General features: G+C 44.1%; 1 protein-coding gene across 1 annotated transcript in view; it reads left to right on the top strand.

The window, feature by feature from the left end:
• Nucleotides 1–574: 574 nt before the first annotated feature.
• LOC147455586 (putative serine/threonine-protein kinase At1g54610) overlaps nucleotides 575–10,336 on the top strand; it is a 57,811-nt gene continuing 48,049 nt past the window's right edge. The window contains exons 1-3 of the mRNA XM_086514333.1: nucleotides 575–1,467; nucleotides 2,871–3,155; nucleotides 3,242–3,559. Of these exons, the coding sequence (XP_086370459.1) occupies nucleotides 1,036–1,467; nucleotides 2,871–3,155; nucleotides 3,242–3,559 (1,035 nt within the window). The 5' untranslated portion in view covers nucleotides 575–1,035. The remainder of the gene's footprint in view (nucleotides 1,468–2,870; nucleotides 3,156–3,241; nucleotides 3,560–10,336) is intronic.

The raw sequence follows: 10,336 nt of genomic DNA, 5'->3' as shown, positions 1-10,336 counted from the left end.
GTTGGAATCCTACATTTGCATATGTAAGTGTCCATGTAGATGCACCACTTACTTATACTCCTATACAATTGGTTCATCCACAACTTCTTGGACAAGCTTAACTAAAAATGTCTTTACATCCTCTATTTTCTTTGCGAGCCTGTGTACTTCCTCACAAGCTTCATGTGCCCAATTACTCTTACCTTTGCCAACACAATTCAACATTTAACTTCAAAAAAATCAACCCTGCTCGGACCCCTTTCCCCTTCCCTTCTTTATTGAGCTTTATCTATCAAGTGTATATTTAACCTCTTTAAAGAGTCGAGCAGGACAGGCATGGGGACGGGATCTTCTAGCCGGCAGCCTCTCATTAGAAAGTGACTTTGTCTCGGCAGCGGACCCGGACAAAGTGCAAGGGACAGTCTGAAAAGTATCCCAGCTTTCGCATGGTCACATGGAAAGCTAGTGGGCGAAAAACGCTTCCCACGCACGCGAGCTGTTTTGGTTTGCTCCTTGTTAACATTCCTTTTGTTGTTCACCTGAACCCACCTTGCATCCTCTCCCCCCCCCCCCCCCCCCCCCCCCCCCCCCCCCCACCCACCCACATTTGCTCGCAGATTTTTCTGGGTAGCTCTTGAATCCCTCATGCGCATGCACAAGATTTTCCTGCGTTAATTTGTTTTTGTTGCTCGCTTTAACGTGAGCACTTTGCTTTTGCGGCGATCTAAATACGTGGGTTTTTCTCGTATTCTTCTTTTCCGCTGCTTCGGACTGAAGTGATGATCGCAAGATGGGGATTCTCGTTCAAGCCATCACATTATGTGCGCGATCTGTTCTCCAGCATATTCTGGGAGTTGAAGGATTTGGGTCCTCTGCTTGGGTGCTTATCAAGTGCAGGGTAGTTTGAACCCAGGATTGATCATTTGTATACACATTTTGATCTCCCGAGGAGCAGCACGCCCGTTAATGTATGATCTGCTTATGAATCATATAAGGAAGGAGTTGCCTTTGTCAATGGGTAATCCAGTCTCTTAACAAGCATGCCCATCAGCAGTTATGGGTTGTGCATGCAGTAAAGCAGAGGTTTTGGATGATCCTTCACCTTGCACAAAGGGAAGTAATCGATTGTCTCGCCAATCATCTGAAAGACGCTCTATTTCAGCAGCGTCGGCAGCAAACAAGGCGCATCATTCTCAGCAGTTGAGTGGGGTTCTTTCTGAAAAGCAGGAGAGAGGAAGCCGAAGGCACGCGCAAGATCAACAAGAGGATTATCATCGCAATCGCTCACAAGGCATCAAGCATTCACATGAACTGTCCCAACCCCTCGTGCCTCCTTCCAGACACAGGGAGCGGATCAGTAATCTTCCTAAACATGTTGAAGGAGAGCAGGTTGCTGCTGGCTGGCCTGCTTGGCTTTCTGCCGTTGCAGGGGAGGCCATCCGAGGCTGGATCCCTCGCCGCGCTGACTCCTTTGAGAAGCTGGACAAGGTAATGTCGGGGTCAAGAATAATATCTATGTTGTAAGGGCCAGTGGCAGCATACTCAAGCAATTAACTTGTACTGTAGTTTTGCGTTTGATCAATTTGGATGTGACTTACTAATGCTAGTAAGGAATTGTGTATCTCTTAAAAACGGAGATCAGTTTGCAGAAAGATTTTTGGTAGACTGGTATCATTGAAAGTTGGGCATCTGATCTCTTGTGTTACAAGTTGTTGGACACATGTACTGGGGGACTGTTTGTAATGTGGTTGGTTGTTTGTGTGCTTGATTTGCTCGATTCTGGGTGCCACAGCTGGCTTTTTGGGTTTGAGAGATCTTCTTGAAGCCAAGACGAGGCTAAATTTGTAGCTGGTTCAGTTAGATTGAGAACGGGTTCTTGGGGTAGTGTGTACAGTGTATGGTTCACAGTAATGGACCATTACATGACTTTTACAAGTATGAAATGGCTGGATCTGGCCTGTGCTTTGTCGGGGATGTTTAGTGTTGTCCTTTCCGAGTTTTGGCTGGTGTTACTTTCTGTGGTTGGTGCGTGGCCTCTCATCAGCCAAGGTGTGGCAAGGGGAAAAGCTCTTTGTGGTATTTTTGTGTATGGGTGAGTTAACACCGAAGTCCATGCTCATTTAGAAAAGCTGATACAAAAGCAAGCTAAATTATTCTGAGACTAATGTTTTTAAGACGGGCTACAAAGTATCTTCTAAGTGAGCTAAATTAGGAAGCACCTGCCGAGCTTGCCTGAGAATGTCAGTGGAACCTATGTGTTGGCCAGAGACACCAACTTCCTGACACATTTTCAATGATGATTTCATATCTGTGTTAGTGGTTTATTATGATGCAAGCCTCTCGCCTAACTCGTTGGTCAGACACACTCAATTGCATTGCACTCTTTAGTGGGTACTGTATTTACTTCACCCTATTCACCAACCAGTGAGCGCAGGGTTTCCTTGGTCAAGATTATATGACCTGCTAGCTGAGGACGATAATGGACGTGTCTGGAGGAGGATATTTGTCACCATACATAGTTGGTCATGGCTATTAGTATTGTGGACAATGGGCTTGATTGTATTGTGAACAATGGGCTTGATTAAGTAGTAGTATGGGTGAACCAACAGGCTTAGTGTCTGCTATTCTGGATTCCATTCTCTCCAAGTGCTATGCATTAATATTGCGGCCAAGTTCCTATGATGGAATGCTTGCACTAGGAGAGAGCTTTGCTGCACTTATCTGTTACTTGACTGGATAAGGGAACAATGCTGCTTGGTAAATTGCAGGGTCATTGGGATTGCTCAAGCCAAAGAGATCTGGCCAGTGGAAAATTCTTCTTGATCCATTGTTTTTTTTTATATGTACAAACCATGAGCACCCATCTTATCTTGCTTTTGTTGCTGTTGTAGATTGGACAGGGCACATACAGCAATGTTTATAAAGCTCGGGATCTAGACTCAAGGAAGATTGTTGCTCTCAAAAAAGTTCGTTTCGACACCCTTGAGCCTGAGAGTGTGCGTTTTATGGCGCGCGAAATTCTTGTTTTGAGGCGCCTTGATCATCCAAATGTGATTAAATTGGAAGGCTTAGTAACTTCAAGGATGTCCTGCAGCCTCTATCTTGTCTTTGAGTACATGGAACACGACCTTGCTGGACTTGCTGCCTGTCCAGGCATACAGTTCACTGAACCACAGGTTTGTCAAAAGCAGTTACTGAAACAAATTGAGTCAAGTCTTCCTTACTATCCATGTCACTGCAGATCATCTGCTCTGTAATGCAGGTAAAATGCTACTTGCGTCAGTTGCTTTCGGGCCTAGAACATTGCCATACTCGGGGTGTACTACATCGAGACATCAAAGGCTCTAATCTTTTGCTAGATAATACAGGTGCCTTAAAGATTGCCGATTTTGGTCTTGCAACTTTCTTTCGCCCAGATCAGAACCAGCCTTTAACAAGTCGGGTTGTAACACTTTGGTACCGGCCACCTGAACTCTTGCTTGGGGCTACTGAATATGGTGTGGGTGTTGATCTTTGGAGCACTGGATGTATACTAGCAGAGTTACTTGCAGGGAAGCCTATTATGCCTGCAAGAACAGAGGTGATTTTATTTGTTTCCTTGTCATTTTTCTAATAAAAGAACTCATAATTTCAGTCTTAACATCTTATTCTCTGTTGTGAGTAAAATACTCCTTACTGACAAAAAGTTTTTGAGATTGTTCTATCACTATTGCCTTACCTCAGTGGTTTGAATGTTTTAAGTAGTTCAAAGGATACCAAGAAATGAGCAGAAACAAGACTTTCAAAAGTGATTGATTGTCAAATAGTACGTCAGAGAAAGCTCGGGAAGTTCCAAGGTCACTTTATAACTAGAAGCCTTTTAAAGGGAAGGAAACACTTGGACTGAAGATTTCAATGGCTTCACTCTGATAGACAAAGAGAAGCCTCCATACCACATGAAAATCCATTAAACTTAGAAAAGAATAGTGAACTATGACATCGAGATCGCCAAATTTTTTTCCTTAGAAACCTACCATAGACTTTTGAAAAATATGTGTCGAGAGATATTTAGAATTACACTTCTATAGGAAAGTTCTACATTGTAAACTAGAATGGAGCCCTAAAATATACTCCTACCCTTTTGTGTTGGGAGATGGGCTCTACGTGCCACGACACTGGTTGAACCACCGCTTGGTGTTCCATGATAAGAGTGTATACAGAGGATGATGCATCTGCTATGAGGCCCATGCCATATGTATTATGAGTGGCTTCCTTGAGTCATCAAGCATAAAAAAAGCATGCAAAGCGCTTTGTTAACAGTCCTAGGATGATTTCTTTGAAGAGGGGTGAATTTTTCGGTTGTCATCCCAATATACCATCCCAACTCATATATGAGGAGCCCATTGTACTCAAGTAACGGAAGCAGTGGAACGAGAAATGTTCTAGCGTTTTTCATTATGAGGCGTTTCGTTTTGAGAATGTAAAGAAAAAGCACAGTACGAAGTATATATGTTTCTAGAGGTTATAGAACACGTAATATTTATATATATATATATAATAAGGTCACATGAGTGGTAAAGTATATTGCACATATCACATTATATGGCTAATTTTGAATTTTGAAATTGAATATTTATTTTTTAAACATGAGAAATGTGCATTGCGTTTTGACCCGTGTGCCAAGTTTGTTTTGAAACTTTTCAAGCATTTTGAAATGTTGTGAGCGTTGTGTTTTGTTCTGTTTCGAGGCCTTGGCCCCAAACCTTGGCGCCCCTTTCGGCATTTCTTTATATTGCTTCAATAGAGGACAATGCCAAGCATGCCAGAGAATGAGCCCTTTGCACATATTTAAAGGCCCTTGGCCTTGAAAAGCAGTTACATGAAAAGCAGTCAAAGCAACTGGTCCCAAAAGCACTAGCGCCAAAAGCTGCCAGCGCGTTTTGTGGAAAAATCCGTATAGCTCTGCCACGTCAGCAATTAGCGCAAAACGCGAAAATCCGTACAGGTTGCCATGTCATCAGCGCAAAATCTGGAAATCCGTACAAGTCTGCCACGTCATCGGTTGCTACACAAATAGAGTAGTGTGTGTGGTCATGCTTTAGTTAATCCATTTAGGTCAGTTGGGCCCCATCGGACTAGGTCCCATAAGTTGGCGGGAACTCCTCTTTAAAAAATAGGCCACTTGGCAAGACTTTGCAAGTTGGTAAAACTTCTTCTATTGCTTTTGCTTCTTCACTTAGGGGTTAGGCCCCTCGGCCGGGATCTGCAAGTTGGCTCCCTTCTTTTGTAGCTTGACACATCAGCAGTTTGTGACACTACACCTCTTTAACGAATGTTTGCACCCTTACACCGAATGGTAACGTCTCTACAACGACTGGTCACAACTATTGGTCAAAGGATGTAACTCTTAGTTTAGAGTCATGTCTCTTCATCAACAGACATGCCTCTTCATACATGCCTTTTCGTTTCCTATAGAAGGAGCCTATTGTTCTCAGTTTCGATCATTCATTCAATTAATCAACTCAATTCAACAAGTGTCCTCGTCTCTTGAGTCCCAATTCAATCTTACGTATGTTTTAGTCTTAATTCTAGGATTAGACCACTAATCCTTACACTTCTTCTACAAAGGATCCTATCCTTTTGTGGCAGCACATGGGTTCTAGCAATGAGTCTTATAGGGAGGACACCCCTTTGACTACCTGTATGCGGAAAGATGAAGAACAATCCCAACGGGGGCTGGAGGAAACCAACGAAAATTTCAATGGGAGTAAGCCTCCTTTCGAGGAATTGGGAGAAGATCATGACAAGTTTCCGGTGAGGGATCTCAACAAGATGGAGTGTCGACGTCAGCTGTAGGCTGGTACATACGTGAAGAGAATGATCAAGTACTCAAAGAATCATCCACTTGACGAGTTACACTCTAGATGGCAAGAATTGTCTTCTCACCTCTTAGGTTGGCCATGAAGACAAAAGCAAAGTGGGGTTCAGAAAAGTAGTAACAATACTCGCAAGAAGAGTTTGACGAAGCTCTTGAACAAAACATCAATTAGCTGATAAAAAGCGCAAAGCACTTATGAAGAATAGCAAATCAAAGGATTATCTCGGTTATCTGGATCGGAAAGCGACTTTTGAGGTGGCTAGTGGATTGAAGAAGCGTGTTCGTTTCGAGGATAATCCCAGTTCTTCTCTCTCTTCAAAGAGTTCTAACAATTCCTCTTCCTTGCCGTGGACGGGAACACACATAACTACAATCTGCAAAACTCTGCTACACTTATCATTTCAAAACGACTTGAATAATTGAAAGAAATAGAGAGAATCCACAGAGTGGTGGAGTTCCATTCCTAGACGGCAATGGCCCCAAAGTGTGGTGTCCCTTAGGGTATTTCTTTATATTGCTCTAGCAAGGTACAAGTGTCGGACTCTGCTTCTCCATGTGGTAGAATGCCAAAGAGACCGCCTAGGATATATATTTAGAGGCCCTTGCAAGGTCTACCAAAAGGATCTCACATGAAAAACATTGCATCTAAAAGCTATTGGTTCAAAAGCAAGTGGCTAGAGAGTTGGTCTGCGTTTTGGGTTGTTACATCATAATCCTCTACGCAGTTGTTGTTGTGTGTGTGCCCTGCTTTATTTTAGGGTTTTTAGGTCCCCTCACCGATGTTCTGTAAGTTGGTTGGGTTAGGATTTTTAATCCTAATCCAACGTCTTTTAGGCCACTCAATCGATCTTCAGTAAGTTGGCAAGTCTTTTGCTTCTTCTTTTGCTAGGGTTTAGGCCCCTCAGACAGGATCTGAAAAGTTCAATGAAGTTAGGTCATAAAACATCCGAGGGTCATTTTGAGAGTCAATCCCGAGGGTTGTTTTGAGAATCAATTAAGTGTTTATAATTTATAATGATGCAACATAGATGATTACAGATGCAAGTACAAGACGTAAAAGAGGAGAGAAACTCTGTGCACGGCATAGAGGATTCTGGCTCTGACAAAGAGATTGGTAGGAACACCTTTCTAGGGAGAGTTTATGATTGAACAACCAAACGCAATGATTAGTTGTATCTATGACCTCAACACAGAAACTTTAACCCTAAAACCTTTTACATGTTGTAATCACTTCGAACAAGGGAAACATAGAGATAATTGTAATCTACAAAACTCGCCAACACTTAATCGTGTCAAACAACTTGAATAACTATGACGTGTGTGTGTGTGTGTGTGTGTGTGTGTGTGTGTGAGAGAGAGAGAGAGAGAGAGAGAGAGAGAGAGAGAGAGAGAGAGAGAGAGAGTCCACGCGAGAGCCACGGAGTGGCGGAGTTCCACTCTAAGATTGCAACGGCCCTAAAGACTAACGTGCCTTTCGGTATTTCTTTTTTATTGCTTCGTAAAGGTACAACTCCTTGAGGGTTCAGCTCTTTGAGACTCTTCATCTATATGCGCCAAACGCATGGCTTTCAGGACACTTATAAATAGTATAGGAGATGCTCAAAATGAGAGCCCAAAAAGCTTTAGTCCAAAAGCGCTAAGTATCAAAAGCATTTGCTTTATTTATGGTTTAGGCCCCTCGGCCAAGGTTCTGTAAGTTGGTTAAGAATCCTAACCTCCCGGCCGGTCTTTAATAAGGTGGTGGATCTCCTTCTTCTTCTTCTTCTTCTTGTCTAGGGTTTATGCCTCTCTGTTGGGATCTATTTTGTTGGTTAGAACTTGGTGGTGTCATGTCATTGACTTGTCAGATACCTCTCTTAAAGAAGCGTAATTGTTCTCGATTACACCTACATACACTAACATAACTCAAATATTAAGTAAAAATTGTTAACATGCCACAGGCAATCAATGCTCATGTTACATGCTATGCATCACACTCTATTTAAAGTGTTCAAATGCGGTGGGTGAATCTATGGAAATTAGGTGAGCTATACACCTCGATTGCATCCGGAAAATTTATCATTTGGCCGATAATCTTCATACTCCCAGTCTATATAGAAAGTAACAGGTGAACACAATTAATGCATATACAAATGATGTTGGATCTCATCAAAGGGCAAGTACAACTGATGTCTCGTGCGATCGTCCATCCAAAGTCTGTAAAGGGTCGCAAAAGTGAACATCTTCCTCATGATATGACGGACGTATGGCATAGGCCATACTATGTCAAATTCATAGTCATCATTCATCATTCCTCATCATCATACGTTTTTTCAAATTTCATAGAACAAAACAAAATTTATGGTTCTTATTGTTAATCAAAAAATTATCGGATTCATTCCTAAGTTGTCATCGCTCTCAAATGCTTTGAGATGCATATTCCTCGCTCCTATTAACCGATGAAGAATTGGATCGTACCACAAGAGAGGTGATGAGATCACACATGGTTGCGCTCTCCTACCGTCTAGCCTCAACGTTTGTCTCACCCTCCCATTTGCGAGCCTTGGCTTCGGCCGCCAATCGACATTCCTCTCGCTTTGCCGCTCCCACACACTCTTGTCATCGTGCCTCATCTTACCACATCATCATTTCCATCAGCATTCGCATCATGGAATCTATGGGATAGGGTGGCAAGGGTGGAGGGATAGGTGGAGGATCTGGTGGACTATGGGGAGCGTTCCTTGGAGGATCCAAAGGAAGAACTTGCTCGTCTTCTAAATGGTGAGAGGTCTCCATACCGCTACGAGTCTTGACCATGCAAGAATTTCCGACCTTGTGCTCAAGAAAGGTTGCAAACTTATCTTTGGAAAAGCTATCTATCCCCTCGTTGATAGAGAGAGAGAGAGAGAGAGAGAGAGAGAGAGAGAGAGAGAGAGAGAGAGAGAGAGAGAGAGAGAGAGAGACTATGTACGCTTCTAAAGATTGATTTATATTGAGGACAAGTTACATATATATAAGTGAGACCAAGCTAAATAGAGTGAGCCATATATAGCTCCAACACCCTCACTCAAATAAAGGTCTCTAGTTGGAAATGAAAAAGCCCTTGGGGATACAAGGGAGCTATATATAGCTCACGCTACTTAACTTGGTCTCATCTATATATTTGTAACTTGTCCTTAATATGAATATCCTTTGGGAGTGTCCATGGTCTCTCTCTCTCTCTCTCTCTCTCTCTCAACATGCTATTAGAGCGGTAACGATAACCTAGCGATGCAACCTTTAGCGAAGGAACAAAGTATGTGTATACGGCTCGTTTGCAAGATTCGTAATTGTTGCATATTTATTTTGAAGAGAGATTCTTGTTAATAGTGATTATTTTGTATTAAGAGGAATATAATTTAGTGTTTTGAGTGGTGTTTGTTCCTAATCGATGTGATTACATTTACTTATTGATTTGTGTTTTGACACCCCTAACTGTGGATCAATTTTTGTATGTCTTCTGCTTAAAATCGGGAAGTGCAAAGAAAAGGCTTAATAAGAAGATCTGGAGGGAAGATTTTTAACTCCCTTGGAGCTTCTGACCCTGTGCTCGTTGCTGCTGCTCCCCTCGTTGCGCCATCGCTCCCTCCCCCCCGCGCTGCCCGTTGCCATCGCTCCCCCGCCCCCCTCCCCCCCCAATCGCTGCCCGCTGCCCCCCCACCCGCTGCCCTACTTGCCCGCCATTGCCGCCCCCGCCATCCCCTCCCGCTGCTGCCAGCGCTTTAGCCGTCCCAGCCCGCTGCCCCCTCGTCCGTCCGTTGCCCACCTGTGTTTCTTCTTCACCCCGACAGCTCCTTGCAATTCGGCCCCTCCAGCACTGCGTTAGTCATTGGGGCAGTGCTTTGTGCGCCTTATTGCAGCATCCTCCCGTCGCCCTCTTCTTACGCCACAACAGTAGACACAGATGGAGGCTCCAGCTTCGCCACAAAGGGACTCGTCAGAAGCCCCCTCGCCCGACCCCGCCGAGCCCACCATTCGACTTGCTCTCTCGCTGACAGAGCAAGCGAGCCTTGTCGCAGAGGTAGAGCGATTGCAGGCGACTTCGGTCATCTGCAAGATTCTCGGCACCCAACCTAGCAGAGGAGAGCTGCGAGACCTTCTCCAGGCCCGCCTTCTCGCAGAGGTGGGCAAGATCTTGGATGTCTAGATTCTCGGATGGGGTTACTATCAGATCGAGTTTGAGACCTCCGAGATGGCGTCCAAGGTCATAGCTATGAGTCCACTGGCCATCCGAGCATCACGTGCCCACTTTCGACAGTGGCAGCATGGTTTTGACCCGGCTTCGGATGTTCTAGGAGAGGAGGCAGACATCCCCATCTCAGTCTGCTTTCCGGGTTTACGGAGGGAGTACTTACCACTTCTATCCAGGATCGGCTCCGCCATTGGGACTGTCCTGGAGACACCTCGTACGGCAGCATCAGTAGCTGCCAAGGCGGTTGGCATTCCCTCATTTCGAGTTTTGGTCAGAGATACCCACACGCT

The sequence above is a fragment of the Adiantum capillus-veneris genome, chromosome 6 (assembly GCF_014529385.1).
Source record: "Adiantum capillus-veneris isolate H3 chromosome 6, ASM1452938v2, whole genome shotgun sequence".
NCBI classification, from domain to species: Eukaryota; Viridiplantae; Streptophyta; class Polypodiopsida; order Polypodiales; family Pteridaceae; genus Adiantum; species Adiantum capillus-veneris.
The sequence above is the reverse complement of the archived record's forward strand: the minus strand, read 5'-3'. Positions and strand labels throughout refer to the sequence as shown.